The sequence below is a fragment of the Magnolia sinica genome, chromosome 3 (genome assembly GCF_029962835.1).
Source record: "Magnolia sinica isolate HGM2019 chromosome 3, MsV1, whole genome shotgun sequence".
NCBI lineage: Eukaryota > Viridiplantae > Streptophyta > Magnoliopsida > Magnoliales > Magnoliaceae > Magnolia > Magnolia sinica.
In genome coordinates this window covers 109,409,498-109,432,997 of record NC_080575.1, presented here as the reverse complement: position 1 = coordinate 109,432,997, position 23,500 = coordinate 109,409,498, and the positions used below count along the sequence as shown (strand labels likewise).

At 42.8% G+C, this 23,500-nt stretch overlaps 1 protein-coding gene across 1 annotated transcript; it reads right to left on the bottom strand.

The window, feature by feature from the left end:
* Nucleotides 1-10,192: 10,192 nt before the first annotated feature.
* On the bottom strand, nucleotides 10,193-11,311 carry LOC131239068 (uncharacterized). The gene has a single exon (XM_058236628.1). The coding sequence runs from the start codon at nucleotides 11,309-11,311 to the stop codon at nucleotides 10,193-10,195; it is 1,119 nt and encodes a 372-aa protein (XP_058092611.1).
* Between the last annotated feature and the right edge of the window lie 12,189 nt (nucleotides 11,312-23,500).

Below are 23,500 nucleotides of genomic sequence, written 5' to 3'. Positions count from 1 at the left end.
CCCACTCAGTCCATCCTTTTTTGAGATATTTTAGGACATGAGGCCAAAAGTGATATAGATACAAGACTCAAGTGTGCCGCACTAAAGGAAAAGGTGGGTAGGAAAATCCCTACTGCTGAAGCCTCCCCAGGTCAACAGTGATGTTTACATGCCATCCATAACGTCATTCTTACTGCGATGCACCGAAAACACAAATATTATCCCGATTCAAAACTTTTGTGTTTATTCAATCCTTATGTTTTCGGCCCACTAAAGTATTGTATCTGGCTCAATTTTAGCCTCATGTCCTAAAAGGAGCTTAAAAAACATATGAATGAGATGGATTTCTCACAAACATCCCAATGAGCCCCACCTAAATTCCAAGCGCATCAACTTACTTCCAAAGCCTTTCGCAGGAAATCCGCATCCGTTTGCTAGGTCCCATTAACCCAAATTAGCCCACCGCATAGAGTAGCGGATTGCGTATGATAATCCATCCAGGCAGGGTTTTATGAGGCCATTGTGATGTGTGGGTTTTACACAAGCTATCCATCCATTTTGCAAGATCATTTCAAGCCCCGAGGAAAAAAATTTAGGTAGATCCAATGCCCAAGTGGAACACTCACTGTTAAAAGCTTATAGAGAGTCACACAAGTTTTGGATCAAGCTAACCTTATGGACAGGTTGGATGACAAATAAATATTATGGTGGGCATATGAAGGTTTCAACAGTGGACATCACTATCATTGCTGCTTCGTGTGATGTTGTCCACTTGGAGTTGAATCTACCTTACTTTGGGTCGAACGGACTAAAATGGTATGTAAAAGTGGATGAACGCATTACCCTACAGAGCCCTGCCTGGACCAATTTCCGTGTAGGATGCAATCCACTTCCAACAGTCCCAAAATCAGATTGGTGAAACAATCCTGACCTCATTTTTATATTGTCCACCAAATGTCCACTGATCCGGTAGTGAGATAATCAAATCAATGTAATTTTTGCTCATGGCATATTCGAGTAATTTAATTTAATTACTTGTATGCCACTCTCAAGTACTTGCATATCATTCATCACGCCCCACCAGAGCATAATCCCTCCTAGTGGTGAAAAATATATAATATTCTTTTAGGTTTGCTCGAATTCCCTGTGACACATTACAAAATAATCTTTTGAGACTTTAGCGGTTGGATTTTGATTCTTTTCATTGGTCCTGTTTGGATAGGACAATACCCAAAAAATTAAAAATAAAACTTAAATTGAATAATTTGATTCTTTGATCATACAAAGGTTATGATGACTGCACATATTCAAAAACAAAGGTTATGATGACTGCACATATTCAACAACTAATGAGCTAAATTATCAAAGGCGAAAATATCCAACTTAGGAGGTTTTATTTATTGGTGTCCACTAAACAAAGTAAGATATATCAAATAGATGGTCTGGATCAATGGAATAGAAACCGGATTCAATTATTAAAGTCTTGACTTATAGTATTTCAATAGGTTGGGATGTATTGGAGGATACATATGGTATTTTCCCCTTTCCTTCGCCATCAGCAGAGCGAAGGGAGATAATGCGGGATACGGCTTCGGTGGATCCCTCAGTGTGGGGGCCACTTTGATATATTTTAATTTTATACCGTCCATCCGTTTCACCCGCTCATTTTAGGGCGTGCACTCAAAAATACAACATATCCAAATATCAGGTGGACCACACCGGAAATAGTGCTGATTAAATACCTATTATCAAGAACTTCCTAGGGACCACTGGAATATTTATTTTCCATCAGACCTGTTGATAAGGTCACAAAGACCTGGATGAAGGGACCACACAAATATCAGCTTGATTCAAAACTTTTGTGGTCCACAAGAAGTGTTTTATGGTTAATTACTACTGCTTCCTGTGGTGTGGTCCACCTGAGATTTGGATCTGTTTATTTTTTCTTTCTGCTCTAAAAGGAGCTGAGGAAATGGATGGACGGCATGGATATATATGAAAAATACATCAAGGTGGGCCCATTGTCAGGGATCTGTGACGGGGTGATTTACCAATCAGAGGCATCCGGACACTATAATGGATATCCTGTCTTTTAAAATTCAGACCTCTTAGACCATTCAAACCTTCATCATTCTTCACTTTCTCGTGCAGAATCACCCTTTTTATACCGTTAGTTTTAAAAGCGACTGATCAGAAGAAATCATCCTGTCTAGTGTATTTTGATCAGTAATTTGACCAAAAAATAGAACATTGAAAGAGAAAATACAGCAATTTGACCACAAATTAATTGAAAACAAACTCCTAATTATATTCTATGGCTTGGATCTCTAGATCCTGAGGACTGTGGTCACACGGGCCATCCGTGGTGATCTACGTTACACCAACGGTTTAGATCGCTTAACCATAGACTCATCTTGTAAAAAGTGAAAAAGAAGACGGTGCTATTCTGACACCTGGGCCGAGCACTGTATGCTACCCCACAGGTTATCCAAGCGGCGGAAGGGTCTTGGTGATCCGGGCCGGACTCGGTTTCGGTAGTGACCCCTCCAGCACCGAGCTCAATGCTGAGAAAGTTACGTGGGCTGATATATATATTGTTGATGCAAATATTCGGTCGTCCCTCGGTATACCTTCGAGTACCTACATAGTGAGAAGACAAAGGAGACCCTGGCTAGAGCAAGAGACCCTCCAATGCCAAAGTCAGGCTAGGAATCTAGGTCTTATAGTATTGAGGAGGTTTTAGAGAGAATGTTTTGTGTACCTTTCATCTTTGGAATCTCTTCTATTTATAAGAGGAAGAGGATCCCGCCGTACAGGGATTCTTTCCCGATCTTTTGGAGATTTGATTTAGTTGGTATTTCGTTTATGGATACTCCCCGATCCCAAAATTTTCGGGATCGGGGATCCTTTTACAAAATTCTCGGGACAGCGTTTAAGATTACACCGTCTCTCTTGTGCTTGACTCGGCTTCAATAGATCCGTAATCTCGGCTGGCTCACATAGCAGACTTTTAGCCTACTATCGGACGAAACTGGGTCGGTTCAGGGCCGATGTTTTTCTTCTATCCAACAGCTGATACTACAACCAACCAAACATAGGTTATTTTTATAGTTGGTCAGGCAGCTTTCTGATTTAGGACCTTTAATAGGTCTTTTTAGACATTGTTGCCTCATTAACCGAGTCAGCTTGATGTGTCCTATGCCTGCCTAAGACCTCGACTCTCAACTTCGGTCGGGATTCATTTCCTACAGATCCGAACAAGTCTCTCCTTCGGCTTTATCATGCTTGATCCAAACTATAGGCTTGGATCTTTCGGTCGATTTTAATAGAGGTGGTCCATTCCATAACCGAGTCTCTGGACTTGTCATATCTTTTCCCCAACAGTAAGCCCCCTACTCCTTGTGTCAGTTACACCAGCACTAAGGAGTACTGTATTGCAGGCCGAGGTTATGATGGGTTATTTATTGCTTCTTGTGTCGTTCTTGACGTACGACGGATCGTTACTCGAGGTCGCACGAGCGGACAGCCGTCGAATCATTTCGTTCGTTTATGAACGTCGGACACGTGGCGGGGGCGTTACTTGCGTCAGTCGGCGTGCGCCACGTGTCGGGCGGGGGAGTCGAAACAGGCATCGATTTGACTCCTCCTAAAATGCTGGTGCCACATGTCTCAGCTATAAAAGGAAGAGCGGGATCGACTTTCACAATTTTCGTCTGCCCTATTCACTTTTCTCTCCCATTCTCCCTCCTCAGCTGCGTTTACGGTTTGCCTTTCTTCTCCGTCCTCGCCTTCTTCTCTCCTCAACTGTGTACTTATCATCCTTCCGGTGAGTCTTATCTTTTTCCCCTTTCCTCTTCGACATTTAGTGATTATGCATCCTTCAAATCCTCAGGGGGAGATTTTTAGTGATGAGGGCGAAACGGAACATTTTTGGAATGTTTCGGAATCGCCTTCCTTATTGGTGGAGATGGCGATGAGTGCCAATGAGGCTTTCCAGCTCTCCGCCAGGATGTCCAGTGGGACCCCAGCGGAGCGCCCTGCCCCGGAGGACCCCTCTGTCTTGAGACATATCCCGGGCAAGCCAACCCCCTTTTTCCCAAGGGATGACTTAGAGGAAGAAGAGGAAGAATTAAGAACTTTTGAATTGGCTCTTCCTAGGAGACCGATAAGGGCCGAATTTGGGAGAACCACTGAGTCGGTCCCCCTACGGAGATCGGTTAGATTCGCTGAGTCGGCGGCCGAAGAAGGAGAGACTGCCTAGAGTGAGGAGGTCGAAGACGAACAAAAGGGGCCGGTTCCCTCAGTTTTGACTGAGATGGACCTGAATAGGATTCAAATAAGGTATCATGTCCCTGACTCAGTAATTCTTCAACTTCCGCTTCCGAATGAGTTGCCTGACCATCCCCCTCCTAGGATGGTCGCAATTTTTCAAGTTGCCATGCAATGTAGCTTGCGTCTACCCCTACAGCCCATTGTTCGGGATTTTCTTTCCCTACTCAGGATTGCTCCCAGGCAGATAGTCCCGAATGGGTAGAGGAACTTGTTTGGATGTGCAGTGTTGTGGGCCGAGACGGAGCAGCCCCCACTGACTATGGATAAGTTCCTCTATCTATACCAAGTTCAGCCAAATACTTCACAGCCCGGCTGGTATTTTTTGAGTGCTTGGCGAAACAGGGGTGGTTTTTTGATAACCGACCCTCCTACCTCTAACAAGCACTGGAGAGTGAGGTGGTTCTGGGCATGCGGTTGTTGGGAAACTGCCGAGCCTGGGTTATTCAAATCCCTCGTTCCCCGGGTGTTTTCTAAATCAGTGACTTGGCACGCCTCTTTCCTCGTCTTGCTTCCTTAACCTCTTCTTGAGTCTAACTTAACGTTTTTTGCAGATATCTACAAGAGAAAGCCGAAGCTAGCAGCCAACGCTTTAGCTCGGATCAAAGACTTGTGGAAGTTGAGCCCGGAAGACAGGTCTTGGAAGTATCTTTTATAGCCGGAGTGTCTTCTTCGCTCGTGCCTAGATTCGTCCGTGACAGGTGACTTTGAATTATTCAGGCACATTCTTCTTGAATTTCCCTGATTCTGTGTCTTGTCTGATACAGAAATGGCCGAAGCTCGACCCCTCCTCAAACCGTCGAAGTTAAAGGCTCCCCCAAGGTCAGTCCTTCTATCGGAGCCACGGCCTCCGAAGAAGGCTAAGACCACTTCCTCGGTCGCGGAGCCTTCCGTCCTCGTTGCTGCCACCTCGGCCGTGCCGCCCATCGTCAATCTTTCTGACCCTGAAGAGAGGGCGGAGGACATTCCTGCTGAGTCCTGAGCGACTCTCGAGCCAACACAGGTCGCTGAACGAGTCTCGGGGCGTATAGAGGAGCAGATAGGAGAGAGTTCAAGGGAGGAGTCGGCTCCGCAGGAGCAATCATCCTTCCGTCGAGCCGTGACAGATATGGTGCCTTGGGCTGTTTCTGCCAGGAGCGAGAGGGAATTCGCTTCCATCTTCGAAGCTCCTGGGAGTCAGATACTCTCTCATGCTGCAAAGGTCTTGCTTCAGGTGGGGTTTTAAATTTTGTTCTCTAGCTCTTTCTCTCTTTTAGCTTTAATCGGACTTAGCTTGTTTTTGCAGCTTGCTCCCTGCCTACTGAGAGCCAGCGTAGACCTGATCGAGGCTGAGAAGGATCAGAAAAATGTGGCGGACGTCGAAGCGGCTCAGAGACGGGCAGTAGAGGCAGAAGCCCAACTTGAGATAGTCTCCACTAGGATCGGCCGCTTGACTGACGAGTTGAGTTTAGCTTAGAAAGCGACCGAAGACGCTAGAGCCGAATGTGCTAGGATGGCTCAGCTGCTGAAAGGGGCCACTGATGAGAGCCAGCAACTTCGCCTGGCTCATGATGCCTCTGAGGATAAGCTAACCCGGCTGAAGGTCGATACAAAGACGGCGCTCGAGGTGGCCAAGAAATAGGCGGGAGAGAAGGCTATAAAAGACTTCCTTGAATCTGCGGAATTCGAGGACGAGAGAGACCGCCTATATGCGAGCGGGTACCGAGCTTGCATTGAAGGGGTGAAGCATTTTTTCCGACCTTGACCTCTCGAATTTCGAGAATGGGCCTCCCGAGGATCCAGCGGCTGAAGCGGCCGAGCCGGATGACGTTACGGTTCGTGCCGAGGCCGAGCCTGAAGCGACTCAGGCTCCGGGGGTCATTCCGAATGACCCTTGAGAGTCTCAGAGCTTGGTTTTTGGTACCATTATCAGCTCCATTTTTGGCACTCACACCAGCTCCGCTAGGAACTTGGTTTTTGGTACCATCATCGGCTCCATTTGTGGCACTAACACCGGCTCTGGGCAAGCTCGAGAATAGCATTAACCGAAGAAGACCTTCACACGTTGTGGCCGACCTTTCTTTTGCCCATTTTTACTCTAATAATGTATTGCCGGAGCCAGATGTAACTCGATGTAACATGATGATAAATGAATATGATCAGTTTCATTTTATTCAATTTTGATTCAGTTTGCATGCCTGTTTTTTTTAGTCTTTTTCATTGCTTCGTAGTACGGACTTTAGGGGTAATCGGTTTTCAGATGCTCGGCGTTGCACGGGTGAGACAATAGTCGTCCGGTTAGGTCTTCTAACTGATATGTCCCTGGTCAAATGATGGCTGAGATGATATAGGGTCATTCCCAGTTTGGTCCGAGCATACCTGAGCCGGCTTCCTTAGTATTGAGGAACGTCTTTCGGAGAACCATGTCTTCCACTTAAAAACGTCTGACCTTGACTCGGGCGTTGTAGAATCGAGTAACCTGCTATTGCCGAGCCCTCGTAAGTTGCCGAGCTCTTTCTCTTTGTTCATCCACAAGATCGAGTACGAGTGCTAGGAGTTGTTCATTATCCTCTTCGTCAAATGAACTGACTCGGGCCGAAGGCAATCCAATCTCGACCGGAGTAACGGCTTTCGAGCCATAAGCAAGGGAGAAAGGAATTTCGCCCGTAACAGTTTGTGCTGTAGTTCGATATACCCACAGTATTTTCGGGAGTTCTTCAGCCCACGTTCCTTTGGCTTGGTCGAGCTTGGTCCGGAGGTGGTGTTTGATAATCTTGTTGATTGCCTCAACCTGCTCGTTTATCTGAGGATGGTGGGGCGATGAGTACATGTTTCTGATCCCGAGGTTGCCACACATTTCTCGAAAGCTGTTATTGTCGAACTACTTTCCATTGTCGGTAATAATGGTCCGGGGTATCCTGAACCGACAAACAATATTCTTCCACACGAAATCAATGATCTTTTGTTCAGTTATTCTTACCAATGGCTCGGCATCGGCCCATTTCATAAAGTAATCTACGGCCACGACAGTGAACTTAGTCTGGCCTTTTCCAACTGGGAGCGGCCCTATGATGTCGATTCCCCATTGTGTGAAGGGCCAAGGACCGGTCATAGGTGTCAGTTCTTCTGGAGGTCGTCTCGGGTAAATTGCGAATCTCTGACATCTATCGCATTTCTGAACGAGCTTATGAGCGTCGTGTCGGATGGTTGGCCAGTAGTATCCTTGATGCAACACCTTATGCGTGAGTGACCGTCCTCTTGAATGGTTCCCGCAGATCCCTTCGTGGATTTCCCATAGTACATAGTCCGCTTCGCTGGGGTTTAGACATCGCAGCAGTGGAGTATAATAACCTTTCTTGTATAACGTTCCGTTAAATATGGTATAACGGGAGGCTCGGACCTTTAATCGTCGGGCCTAGTCACGGCCTTCAGGCAACTCATCCTTATTGAGATATCGGACGATCGGATTAATCCAAGTTCCGAGTCGATCGTATATACGATCGAGCTAACTGGTTCCTCGATACTCGGCTTAGCTACGTACTCGATCGGAACAGACCTGGGTATATCGTCTTTGTCGGCAGAGGCGAGTTTTGCTAACAAGTCGGCTTTGGTATTCTCTGTCCGTTGGATTCGAGTAACGACACAACATTGAAAGCCTTTAATCAGTTCTTTAACTTTCTCCATATATGCTTTTAGTTGTTCTTTCCGTATTTGGTATGCACCGGTAACTTGGTTAACAACCAGCTGAGAATCACTGAAAACATTTAGATGCCTAACTCCCATGTTGGTTGCGAGTCGAAGGCCAAGTAACAACGCTTCGTATTCTACTGTATTGTTTGACACTTGAAATCCAAGTCTTAAGGCATACTGCATGTAGGTTTGATCTAGAGTTTCCAGAACTACTCCTGCCCCACTTGCCTTAAAGTTGAAAGAACCATCGACATATAGTTTCCAGGTTATCGGGTCGGCCGATGAGACGGGAGAAGCAGTGATTAATTCTTCAACGGGCTCGGCGGCATGCCCATTCATCGGGTTGGCCTACGGTGTTACTTCAGCAATGAAGTCGGCCACAGCTTGCCCTTTGATTGCTACTCTCGGCTTATATTGAATGTCGAACTCACTGAGTTCGATCGCCCATTTCGTAAGTCGGCCGGATGCATCCGGTTTCTGTAGAATCTGACGCAATGGAAGATCGGTCATTACGACGATGGTATGGACTTGAAAATATGGTCGAAGTCGACGCGAGGAGACTACTAGAACTAGGGCTACCTTTTCCAAGAGTGGGTATCTCGTCTCCGCCAGTAATAGTGCTTTGCTGACGTAATAAACCGGCAGCTGCTTTCCTTCGTGCTCACTTATCAAGGCTGAACTAACTGCCGCCTCGGACACTGCCAGATACAGCAACAAAGCTTCTCCTCACTTGGGTTTCGATAAGACTGGGGGAGATCCGAGGTATGACTTTAACTGCTGAAACGTTGTTTTGCATTCTTCCGTCCACTTCGACGTTTGTCGTCCCTTCAATTGTTTGAAGAACGGGAGACATTTATCCGTGGTTCTGGACAGGAAGCGATTAAGTGCTGCTACTCGCCCAGTCAATCTTTGTATATCTTTAATCATTTTTGGAGACTCCATGTCAAGCAGGGCTTTTATCTTTTCCGGGTTAGCACCTATCCCTCGCTGACTGACCAAGAAATCGAGGAACTTTTCCGAGCTTACGCCAAAGGCCCACTTGCTCGGATTCAGTTTCATTCGGAACTTACATAAGATGAGGAACATTTCTTCTAGGTCGGCTATGTGATTGGTTGCGCGTACACTTTTGACGAGCATGTCGTCAATGTACACTTCCATTGTTCGGCCGATCAGCCGAGCAAAGAGTCTGTTTACCAATCTCTGATAAGTCGCACCAGCATTTTTCAAACCAAACGGCATCACACGGTAACAATAAAGGCCTTTGTCAGTGACAAAGGTTATTTTAGATTTATTGGACTGATGTATTACAATTTGATTATACCCTGAATACTCATCTATAAAGCTAAGAAGTTCATGCCCTGCGGTACTATCTACCAACTGGTCTATCCTTGGAAAAAGAAAGTTATCCTTTGGGCAGGCTTTATTTAGGTCGGTATAGTCTATACAGACTCGCCATTTCCCATTAGCTTTCTTCACCAGTACGACATTTGCTACCCATTCCGGATAGTATATCTCTTCTATGAATTTTGCTTTTAGGAGCTTGCTAACCTCTTCTCCTATAACTTCGTACCTTTCAGGGCTGAGAGGTCGTTGCTTCTGTCGAATCAACATTGAGTCGATAGGTGATCACTGATGGGTCGATTCCTTGCATATCTTTATAGCTCCAAGCAAATACGTCAGCATATCGTCGGAGCAGGGCTATCAGATTATCCTTCAACGGTGGTCACAGAGACGAGCCAACTTGCACTGTTTTAGACTGGTCTGCCTCGACCAAGGGCACTGAAACAAGATCTTCAACCGGCTGCCCTCGTTCATGCGTCTCGACCCGGGGGTCTAGCGACTCGATTGTTGATACTTCTGTTGGAGCTTTCTCGGTGGGTCTCTTTACAGCTGTCATGTAGCAACGCCTCGCGTCTTGCTGATCTCCTTTGACGACTCCTACTCCCGACTCAGTCGGGAATTTTATAGAGAGGTGGTACGTAGATATGACGGCCCGGAGGGTACTCAGAGAGGGTCGACCGAGTATAGTGTTGTACACGGACGATTGGTCGACTATCAAGAAATCAACCATTGTTGTCGCTTGGTGCGGATGATTCCCGGCTATGAGGGGCAGTGATATGATCCCTTCCGGGAGTATCTGTCCCCCCGAGAATCCTACTAACAGGGTACGAACCAGTCGTAACGTGGATCGTTCAACTCCCATCCTGTCGAAAGCTTAAGTGAACAATACGTCAACCGATGACCCTGTGTCGACGAGAATACGGAACACCCTTCGATTTGCAATGGTCAGAGTAACGACTAATGCATCATCATGTAGACGATGGATCTCTTGGGCGTCTTCATCAGTGAATGAGATATAATATTTTTTCTTCTTTTTTTCTTTCGATGGTCGAGCTATGATTAGAATGTCAGACTCAGGTCGGTTGAGACTCCTGGCGTGGTTTTTCTGGGCGTTATTTGAGTCACCGCCGCACAGGGGTCCTCCGACTATCATCCGGATTTCTTCCATAGGTCGGTCGTCGCCCGGTAGTTCTTCCGTTGTTCCTATTCTCTTGACGTGTTCTTTGAGCAGACCTTCTCGGATAAGCCTTTCGATCTCCTCCTTCAAATGATAGCAATCACTTGTGCTATGATCGTGATCGCGATGATAGTGACAGTACTTATCCTTGTTCCGTCGGTTTGGGTTACTCCGAAGCTTATTTGGCCAACTCACGAATCCTTTACTTTTGATTTCCATCAGTACTTGTTCTCGAGGTTTGTTAAGCGGGGTGTATGTAGAGAACATTCGGTCGGGTCGCTTGCCAGACTTGCGTTCTTCATGCGTTCGGTAGTCCTTACGCTTTTTTCCTCCGGCTGAGTTAGCCTCATTTTTGGCCCACCGTTTGGCCGTGGTTTTTGCGTTCTGGACGGCCTCACGCAAGTTCCGCGTTTCTTCAGCGTCTGCGTATTTATCCGACCGAGTCATGAACTCCGACAAAGTCTCGGGTGGATTCTTATCTAAGGACGCCAAGAATGGCTTGTCCCTTACGCCTTGCATGATGGAGTTGAGTATTGTTTCCTCCGTGTGTTTCCGAACTTGGAGCGATTTGAAGTTGAACCGTTTGATATAGTCTTTCAGTAATTCTCTCTCCTTTTGTACTATGTTATTCAGGTGCGCTGGAGGTTTCAGCTTCTTCTTCCCGCCAATAAAATTGGTTAGGAAGGCGTCACTAAGTTCTGTGAAGGTTCGGATAGACTTTGGTTTCAGCTGCTTGAACCAAAGTCGAGCTACGTCGGCTAATGTAAGGGAGAAGGCTCGACACATCACGGCATCCGAGGCATCATGTAGTTCCATATACGTTCGAAAGCATTCGATGTGCTCGGTTGGGTCGATTTTACCCGTGAAAGGCGTAATTTACGGAAGACGGAAATGTTCTGGCAATCGGGCCTGCATCACTTCCTCCACGAATGGGGACATTTTTGTCGCGGGCCGATTTTGACGCGAATCACGACCTTGCTTTACGTCTTCAATCTCCTCTCGTACCTCCCTCTTGAAATCTTAGAGGTCGGCTTTCCAAGGTTTGTTACTTTCGGCCATTCCCTAGATCGGAGGCCGACTTTGTCTTCGCCGATCAATTTCATGTCGGAGGTCAGTTGGGGGTAGAATGGCGGTAGCGGAATGAGTAGGGGCCGGCTCGGATGGACCTTGGGGCTGACTTTTCTGAGGGATTGTCGGTTACGCAACATCAGGCTCGGGATCGACAACTTGCTGTGGTGCATTAGCCGTCTGGACACCTGGCGGAACTTGCTGCCGATGTATTTGTTCCAACAGCTATTTATGATGTTGATGTCGGATCTGAGTTCCTGTACTTCTTTATCCAGTCACCCATTACCTCGGTTCCGCTGAGTGTTCCTCGTCCCAATGGAGGTCGCTGGTCGAGCAGCGGAATTCTAGCCTTGAATCCTTCGAACAGCATTTGCATCCGACGGCTCACCAGCGGCAGCCTCGTTAGGATCTCCTGGAACCGTTCTTCTAGTAACCACCATTAAAGCACGTTTTTCAACCTCTAGATAGAGCGTAAGAAACGACTTTTTGTATCGTTTCCCACAGACGGCGCCAAACTATTGATACAAATATTTGGTCGTCCCTCGGTATACCTTCGAGTACCTACACAGGGAGAAGACAAAAGAGACCCTCGCTAGAGTAGGGGACCCTTCAATGCCAAAGTTAGGCTATGAATCTAGGTCTTATGGTATTGAGGAGGTTTTAGAGAGAATGTTTTGCATACCTTTCATCCTTGGAATCTCTTCTATTTATAAGAGGAAAAGGATCCCGCCGTACAGGGATTCTTTCCCAATCTTTTGGAGATTTAATTTAGTTGGTATTTCGTTTATGGATACTCCATGATCCCGAGATTTCTGGGATCGGGGATCCTTCTACAAAATTCTCGAGACGGCGTTTAAGATTACGCCGTCTCTCCTTTACTTGACTCGGCCTCAATAGATCCGTAATCTCGGCTGGCTTACATAGGAGACTTTTAGCCTACTATCGGACGAAATTGGGTCAGTTTAGGGCCGATGTTTTCCTTCTATCCAACAGCCGATACTACAACCAACCATACATGGGTTGTTTTTCTAGTCGGTCAGGCGGCTTTCTGATTTAGGACCTTTAACATGTCTTTTTAGACGTTGCTGCCTCATTAACCGAGATAGCTTGATGCGTCCTATACCTGCCTAAAGCTCTCGACTCTCAACTTCTGTCGGGATTTATTTCCTACAGATCCGAACATGTCTCTCCTTCGGCTTTATCATGCTTAATCCAAACTATAGGCTCGAATCTTTCGGTCGATTTTAATAGAGGTGGTCCATTCCATAACCGAGTCTCCGGGCATTGTACATACATACATACATACATATATATATATATATATATATATATATATATATATATATATATATATATATATATATATATATATATATATATATATATATATAAATTTTAATCCCTGACATCCATTCACATTTCTAAATCATTTCCTGGAATGGATAAAAAATAATGAAGATCCAAATCTCAGGAGGACTACACCACCAGAAAAACAGTGGTGATATAATGCCACCATAAAAGCTTCTTAGGGTCCATTGTAATGTTTACTTGTCATCCAACCTGTTGATCAGGTCACACAAACTTGAATGAAAGGAAAACAAAATATTAAGTTAATCTAAGACTTATGTGGCCCCAAAGAAGTTTTTAACGGTGAGCGTTCATTCAACACTATTTCCTGTGGTATAGTCCATCTGAGATTTGGATCTGACTCATTTTCATGCTTATGCACTAAAATGAGTTGGAGAAATAGATAGACAGCTTGGATGAAATAAATACATCATAGTGGGCCCACAAAGCACACGCCACTACTGAACTCGATATTGGAGGGGTTAATACCGAATCCAAAGCCATCCAGGCTATGATATGATGGGCCAGGCCCCAGCTTTCTCTCTATATTGCGAGTAATGCGGCTGCGATTTGCTTGGACGATTCACCCTATCATACAAAATGCGTCCACTGCTCTGCATTTAAATGTAAGGCAGTGTGGCATAAATATGGATGGGGCTGATTGCAGTGGACGCGAATTGTATACTGACCATGCACCTGTGGTAGTGGCTACTGATAGGTGTTCTATGGACCATCATGATATATGTTATGGGTAAAAATGGACTGACTAAAGAGAAAAGTTTAGTTCGGACATCTCTGTGGAACACGATGTCGGTCAGCACCGGTTATGACCAATGAGCTCCTCAATGGCCAAGGAAGAGAGGTTGGTAGGTCCGTACAAGATGTCGGTCAGCACCGGTCATGACCAATGAGCTCCTCAATGGCCAAGGAAGAGAGGTTGGTAGGTCCGTACACGATGTCGGTCAGCACCGGTCATGACCAATGAGCTCCTCAATGGCCAAGGAAGAGAGGTTGGTAGGTCCGTACACGATGTCGGTCAGCACCGGTCATGACCAATGAGCTCCTCAATGGCCAAGGAAGAGAGGTTGGTAGGTCCGTACACGATGTCGGTCAACGCCAATCATGACTAATGAGCTCCTTAATGGCCAAAGAAGAGATGTCGGTAGGTCCGTCATTTGCCCAATAATAAGGAGAGGCTCAAAACTCATCCAAGTACTTAGGTCAGATCATCCTAGACAGGTCAACATACTACCCCTAGGTTAGGTCGGCCAAAACCACCCTGGCCTCGGCAGGTCAAGTCAGCTATAGACTTCAGCTTCGGATATCTACCTCAACTTTCTCAAGGTTCGACCACTTGATCTTATCTTCACAAGAGATCATGCGAAACGGTTGAGAGACGTCTCAACGCATGCCTATAATTCAGGAAATGTCTCCATCTACGTAATCAACTATTGCCTTATAAAAAAGAAGACTTATATACTGTGAAAGGTATGTAGAATCTCTCACCCTAAACCCTTTAACACCCCCAGACCCAGATTCTTAGCCTAACTTTGGCATCGGAGGGCCCCCTGCTCTAACCAGGGTCTCCTTTGTTTTTCTCTTGCACGGGTGGTCGGAGGTTTGAAGAGGACGGTCCAAATTCTTGCATCAACAATATATATATATATATATATATATATATATATATATATATATATATATATATATATTATCCACACTGTTTATCTATTTTTTCATATCATTTTAAAATATGAGCTAAAAAATCAGGCAAATCTAAATCTTAGGTAGACAACACTATAGGAAAATAGTGGTGATTTAACTCTCACCATTAAAATCTTCTAATGTTGTAATTATTATTTGCAATCCAACCAAATGAGTAGGTCACATGGACATGGATGAAGGAAAAACACAAATATTTGCTTGATCCAAAACTTTAATGCCTCTGAGAAGGTTTTAATTGCATTTGTTCCATCACCATTGTTTCATGTGGTTTGGTCCATCTAATATATGGATCTGCCTAATTTTTGGGCTCATGTAATAGAATGATGTGAAAAATAAATAGATAACGTGGATAAAACACATACAACATAGCGGGACCCACAGAGCATTAACCATAGTGTCATGTTAGTAGTCAATCTTCATATTACAATGACATACTATAAGACTTGATCTTAAAAATAAGGCCCATCTAAAACTCAAATATGCTACACCATAAGAAATATCACCATAAAACGTCTAAAATTCAAGTGACACCACAAGGATCATTACGATATAATGCACACCATTCTTATCTTTCCAAGACACATTAAAGTCTTACATAACTCTTGTATTTGAATATTTTTTTTCCTTCAACCTTAATACACCCATCTTATAAATGGGGTATGGATTGGGCATCTATGCTTCACAACGGCCCTTGGGAGATTTAAGGGGTAGACTTTCATATTCCCACGTTTGCAAAATCATCAATATGTTATGGTGGGCCGCATAGAGATTTAGTTTGTTAATGCTTAATGGGGAGGAGAGGACACATGTGAATCCTCATATCATTAATCACCTCTATTCTGATGCTAACTACTAAGAGCTAAAGACAATTTTTCCCATACAAACAATTAATTTTAAAAAAGATGTAACCTTTTAAATTTTATAAAACATTAAATGAGATTTTCATTTTTTAAAAAAATTTACATTGTAATAAATTGATAGCCTAAATTTTAGCTGCATTAAGGATGACTTGGATTTTACTTGCTCCTACATGAGCAATACACTCCCACTTCTCTTTAGGATAGTGTGTAGTGAGTTCATCCAACAAAGTCTATGTGTAGTCCACCGTGATAAATATTGTTGTTTAAATTTGGTCGATCCTGCTTCACCCTTTGTGAGCCGTTGAGTACTTGTAAATGAATGGAGAACAAAGAGACAATAGGGGCGCTGGTTATAGCCACGGGCCCTCCGATGCTTAAATTAGGCATATGGACCCATAGTAAGCATGGTAGAATAAGGATAATTGTGTATACCTTTTCTTTGAAGAGGATGGTGCATTTATAAGTGCTCTTAGGCAATTCTCATATATGAGTAGATTTGAAAATACGCTAGGGGGACTCATATTGGAATCAGAATATATTCTCAGATATTTCTCCGATTATGGCTTGCTTGGCGTAATCTTTGGCTGAGGAACCCTACCTATACATAGTGCGGGATTCTCTTTGGATATTTTTGTTATGAGCCCAAGGCTGACATCTGAGGTCAAAGTCAGCATCTGACCTTGAGATCGGATCGGAGGTCGGGGTCAAAGTTAAGGTCAGGCAGGTAGTCAAGGTCAAGGTTAACGTTAGACCTCGAGGTCGCCATATAAGGTCAAGGTCGGTCAAGTCTGATGATGAGATCAGTGCCTGGAGTCGAAATCTGTAGGTTCGGTGATAAGTCTTATTTTCAAACCTATTTAGATGTTTTAGCTCGATCACTAAGTTACCCTGCTTGGCTCTTCTTCCCTCACCCTTAGGTATTTCAAAGAGTCTGCTCAAATACTCTTGTCACCACGTGCCTCATACATTAGGTTAGCTCAAATTTACCCATAACAATAACTATGTAACATTTATCCATAGGAATATTAGGTTGTCTCATGTTATTATGGTAGTGTAAATAAGACGTAAACCTAATACTCGAGCTAGTCACAATAGAAGAAAGTGTCTGCTGGGGACCTTTTCTTTCTATCATGCATGTAGACGCAATCATTTCATTTTTATCTCCCTTTTATCTTACAATCTCTGTCTCTATGCATGTAGAAGCATTCCTTCTGTTTTTATCTCCCTTTTACTCATTCTTAACCCCCTTCAAACTCTATGAGTTTTAACACTGGGGCTATTAGTGTATAGTGTTCATAGTGGTATATGTGGGTGTGAGTGTGTATTAGAAAAAAAAAAAAAAAATCTAGAAAAGTTTCTCTCCCACTTCCTCTCCAAGTGTGTTCCACATGCCAAATTCCAAGTACCATAAGTTGGTAGTACTATTTTTAATTTCTCCATATAACATTTGGAACTGAAATGTCAAGAAGAGGATCATCCACCAGTCTACATTTTGGGCCATGCCACATTCTTTTTTGCAGCCTATAAGCAGGACCATCTACATTAATGCATGTTCGCTGCTTGGATGCATGCCTTTCCATTCACGTGTGTTCTGGTCGGATTTCTCTAACGTAAGAGAAACATAAATGATCTGTCAAGAAAAAGGGAAGAGAGGTTTGATAGAATACAAATCCATATATGATGCACATGAACTAAGCATCAATGTCACCCAATCTGTTTATACAATGACTGTGGATGGAGATTTCGTGTAACGTTTGTGCCATCGCTGGACAGGTGGGCAGAAGGTAGGCTTTACTGTGATAAGTTTGTGAATTAATCCACTCCAACCATTAAATATGTAATGATAATTAAGATGCAGGGCTCAAAAATCAGAAAGATTCTTGATTCAGGTGGGCCACACTATGGGAAATAGTGGGAGAGAGTGACATATATAGTTGAATCTTTACATAGCCCACTGCAATGTTTACGTGATATCCACTCCAATCTTTCACTGCCTGGTGGAAATTATTGCATGAAGACCAAACATTAGAATCATACCAGATAAAGACCAAACATTAGAATCATACCAGATTTATGTGGGTCACCTAGGTGAAAAGGTTTGAATGGTAGGCATGAAATGGGATTGCGTACGGAGCTATGGCTTAGTTAGCTTTTATGGTACTGATTAAACTCAGTTGGGCCCACCATAAATGTATGTGGTTTATCTATGCCATCCATCCATTTTTTTCAGCTCATTTTAAGGGTTGAGCCTAAAATTTTAGCATATCCAAAGATCAAGTGGACCATACTACAGTGGGAATAATGATTTCCACCGTTGAAACCTTGCTAGGGCCTATAGTTATGTTTATATGTCATCAAACCTGTTCATAACATCAAAGTGACATGGTTGAAGGGAAAAAAATAAATACAAGCTTCATCCAAAACTTCTGTGGGCGCCAAGAATTTTTCAACGGAAGAAGTTGAATTCACACTGTTTCCTGTAGTGTGGTCCATTTGAGCTTTGGATATACTTAATTTTTGGACTAAAGCCTTAAAATTATCTGGTAAAATGAATGGACGGAGTGGATAAAATACATAAATTACAATGGACCTCGCAAAGTTTACTCAGTATGCTTAGGCGTCCCCAGTAATATTTGTGATAACGTGGCACGCCTGAATTATGGATGAGGCTGATGTTTGAACTCTATTATTATATCATTGTCATATACCTATGATTGGAGTGTATTTCACACACACACATCAAAGTAGGCCCAAACCTAGCCGACCCGGTGTTGGTGTTGGATGGTACACTGCTGGGACTTGGATGGCCTATTGACTGCACCAGTAGTGACCTTGCTGCTCTTGTGAGCCAAAAATGATGTATGTTTGTAATCCAAGTCATCCATCCATTTTGATAGCTTATTTTATGTATGATTCAAAAAATGAAGTAGATCCAAATCTCAAGTGGACTACACCACAAGAAAATATGGTGAGTGAATGTTTATCATTCAAAACTCTGCCATAATGTTTAAGTATCATCAAACCTGCTGATTAGGTCATGCCGACCTGGATGAAGGGAAAAAACAAATATCAGCTTAATACAAAACTTTTGGGCTTAAAATTTTAATGGTGGGCATCTCCTGCACTGTAGTGTTTCTATTTACCTTTTGACTCGAGCCATAAAATGATATTTCAAAATGGATGGGCAGCTTGGATTAAACACATACATTATTTTTGGGCCATGAGCACCTACTAGCAGCAAGGTTGCTGGAGGGATGTGGATTGGGTACTATCCCCTTCAGGACTCAGCTAGAGACAGACGGTTCTGTCAATAGCTTTGTGGGGTCCACCATGATGTTGTATTTTAACTACATTGTCCATCTATTTTGACAGATCATTTTAGGTGATAAGCCCAAAAATGATGCAAATGGAAGGCTTGAGTGGAACACACCATAGTAAGTTGGTGACAATGACGACCACCATTGAAACCTTCCAAGGGCTCACTGTGATGTTTATTTTCCATCCAACACATTCATAAGGTCACATAGACCTAGACGAAGGGAAGAAAATATATCATCTCGATTAAGAACTTCTGTGGCCCCAAGAGGTTTTCAATGATAAGCATTCAATCCCCCACAGTTTCACGTGGTGTGGTCCACTTGATCCTTTGATCTGGTTCCTTTTTTATCTCATGCCATAAAATGATCTTTCAAAATGGATGGACGGCGTGGACAAAACACATACATCAATGTGGGCCCCACAAAGCCCTTATCAGGACCGTCCATCTCTAGGTAGGACCTGGCCGGGGTAGTACCCTATCGGAGCCCGGATTGCATCTGATCCAGCCGAGGTGGCTACTGATTATACTCTATGAGACCCACCATGATTTATGTGTTTTTATCAACAATGTACATCTATTTTTCCATATCATTTTCGGGCACGAGCCCAAATATCTTAGGTGAACAACACTACAAGAAAATAGTTACTGATTGTATGCCACCTTTAAAATTTTCCTAACCTGCGTTATTATGTTTATGTGCAATCTAACCTCTTAATTAGGTCACACAAACCAGCATAAAGGGAAAACACAAATATCAGCTTTATACCAAACTTCCGTGGATCTCAAGAAGTTTTTAATTTTTGGCATTCAATTACCATTGTTGCCTGTGATATGGTCAACTAAGATTTGGATATATGTGGCTCATGCCCAATAAAACTTGATCTTAAAAATTAGACGAATCTGAAACTTATGTGGACCACACCATAGGAAACATTGGAATAGGATGCACATCATTCAAATCTTTCCAGGACCTACCCATGTCTTGGATAAACCATACGTTTGATTTTTTATTTTATTTTTCTTTTTATTCAGTTTGCTCATCCTATAAATGGATATAGATGGACATCAAATACATCACAACAGCCATTGGAGAGATTTTATAGATAGACTTCTACATTCCCACGTTTGCCCATTCTGTTGCTAACTCGACTTTGGATCAACATGATTTTCAGGCTTACCTCTTAAATTGGATTGCCAGAATACACTTTCATATATTGCAATAGGATGCACATGCAATTAGGATAAGGTCCTTTTCAATCACCCAAATTGTTTATATAATGCTCTCACTGTGGATGGAGATATCAAAAAATTAAAAATAAAAAAATCTTGATGTGAAATATTTTGACCCTTTGATTATTGTGTGTACAAGTGCTGTATGGGGAAGTTTGCACTTGTTTACACTAATTTTCACATTTTAAACGAGACAAACTCAAGAAATAATTTCCCCAACTTAAAATACAATGGGTAACTAATAATTTAATGGCTGAAGCACCTTTATTCATGAACAATTTCTAAGGACGTAACCAATTAGAGTTTATGTAATTGTTTACATTTTACATGATATTGTCATCGTTTTGAAATTTTCTTGCGTAAAAATGGATAAAGATGGTGATACGTACTATATAATTATGTGATGTAATGCAGTGAATGATATTGTTTCAATCGGTTGAAACCAAATCATTGATACAAAAAACCATACATCATATCGAAAGGAAAACGCATGGAAAAAATATTCATGATAGCTTATTGGCTTTAGCAAACATGATTTCTATGAAAATGTTAAAGGCCAACTGGAAAAAATTAAAAATTAAAAATTTAGAGAGAGAGAGAGAGAGAGAGAGAGAGAGTTATTTGTTGCAACAATAAAAATTTTAAATATAACTAACAAAAACATCACATCTGTAGAAAACGATTTTGTTTTCATAGTTTTCAATTTTTTTCTCCAATCTAAACACTATGACAGTCAATTGGAAAAAGCAACTAAGGGGAATCCGTTGGACATGGACCATGCAGCACAATTATCATGTGAGACTCATTCGCCCTTTTACTTTCCTTTTTGTTGAGATTCCTTTTCTAATGCTTTCTTCATTTGGTGGAAGTTTATTCCTACTTTCCATCATCATGTGAATGTACTTTTACAAACCCTTTTTTAAGGATAGGACAACTATTTCATATCTTTGGTAAAGTGAGAAATCAAGAAATAAAAAATTGAAAATAAAAAGAAGAGTGCTTTCTCTCAATCATAATCATGCATCTACGTCTCGTCACAATCAAAGCTATAGAATTGAAAATGCCAAGTCGGTTGTTCCGTGGTTGAATTTCAGATCACGGATAACTTTAGCATTTTCACGTAATAATATATGTTAGAGCCAACACCAGATCCGATGTTCGAATCACATAAGGGGTAAATTGTAAAAAGAGCAACCTAGATCGTAGTGAAAGCCGCCATAGGTGGAAAGCACTACCTAGATAACTAGAGTGCAGCTGCCATACGCCAAAAAAGGCTATTCAGAAAAGAAGACAACATGATTGCTGCTACAAAGTAAGCCATCACAAATATCAACTATGGAGCATGATAAAATGTTATGATCTCAATAGCTTAAAGAGCCTCGTTTAATGCATTCCATCAGTTTTGAAGCTTCTGGCCCATTGATTAGGTTCTTAACAAAGAAACTTGTTAATATACTTCTTAGTCGAAGTTGATTGTAGGGATTGTTTGGGAGGGTGGATTGGAACCCCCTTACCCGAATTTGAAATCCTCCTATTGTATTTGGCACCTGGATTGGGAGTCAATTTTAATCCAAAAGTAGCTATGCATGGTACATTCACATGGGTTTGAATTTTATTACTAAATCAACTTTAATATATCTAATTAGTGACAAATGTAATGTTTGACACAATGGTTGCAATAAGCCCATTGAAATATATACTTTGCCCAAAAATGATGAAATTCAAAGTTTCAGATGGGTCACAAGCACAAGATCATGTCCGAGTGACTAGCTAATGATTTTTAACCGTTTATTTACATGGACAATGTTTGGATGATGCTGATTATCATATTAAAGTAATTCATAGTAATGCAATTGATAATCTAATTATTTTTTCATATCATTAGTGTGCCTGCCCAAGAGAATAATAGTATGGTGACACACATGTTACACAAACAACTATTGAAAGGATTTTGGGTGTAATCTAAGTTCTCATTTGGATTTCAAACCACCGATTATTTTATGCTGCCAAACAGTAAGGAGATTTGAAATCCTCCCAAATCCATGGTACCAAATGACCCCTTAGTAGTTGATTGTTGAAGATGTTATGTGTAAAAGGAGGTTAGGATTTAGAAGTTGGGGTGCGTTTGGGTGCACATGTGAATTGAATGGCATCCATTCAAGTTATTCAAGAGGACATGACCAAGATTACTATTAATGTTTCCCACTAATCATGGGAGTGAACTAATACCTCTGGAGGCCGGCATTTGCACACATGGCATGCACAGATAAGATTGAAACCATTCATTTATTATTTTCAATAGGGAATGTTTGGACAATCCTAGCCTTTTAATTGCTTGGGGCTAGACCTGGGCCTGACCCAACCCAACCTGAAATTTGTTAAAATTCCTATTTCATACTTCGTTTTTTCTATTCTAGCCGTTGATCAAGTGAACCCACATGGAGAGACAGAAATAGACATGAGGAATGAAACCAACGGTCAAGATTTAACATTGATAGGATTGGAATAGCATATTTGTTGGATATAATAAATTTACATATAAAGTCAGGTCTGGCCAGGCCAGGTAGGCTTGGGCTAAAATGGCCTGAGCCAAGCCCGGCCCAAAAACTGGTCGGGCCCTGCATATGAAAGAAAGCCCGTCAAAACGGGCCGGGCTCACGGACCGGGTGGCCCAGCTGGCCACTTACCACCCTTGATTACGAGTAAGGAAGTGGGCCTGAGTTTCGTGGTCATGTAAAAGGTGGCCAAATCAGACTTTCCAGGATCCTGAAGCTGTAGATAACCAACGGTTTTAGATCCATACCATTTTCTAAATGTTACTGACACATCGACCATACACGTGGCATATGACATAAATTGAGACTGTCCAAATTCTCGGTCCCATTATAGATGGACGATAGCCCGAAAGTCACACTTCAAAAAATCCTAGCCGTCCAAATTTATGGGAGAAATCAGATGGCTAAGGTTGTATGATCAGTGTGATTCCAGGCATGCTTCATCTCTACAATTTGGATGGTCTCGATTCCAATAGACATGCGCCACCACGCCATACCACTTGTAAAAAGTGGTGGTGAAGGCACACCTTATTCCTACAGAGTCCTGACTTATCCACTGTATACATTGCTGGCCACATGATCCGGACCCTCCAAATCCTTGGGCTCATCATAGATATAGGACAGTCCAAAACTGACACCTAACGGACGGTCATAATGCACTTAGCGTGTGGAATAATATATTTACGATCTTTCAATCAGTGTGACATTGGACTATGATCCATCCACAATGGGCCCACAAATTGGACTGTCTGGATTGCCACGCGTATGACATTTTTGATAAGTTTCCACGGTTGAAAAGATTGTGGTGGGGCACCCCTAGCCCAAATGCTCGTAGAGAGTAGGATTCTCAATACACTGAGCGAGATACAGACCATTCAGGTGGGCCACAGTCTTCCGGACGGAA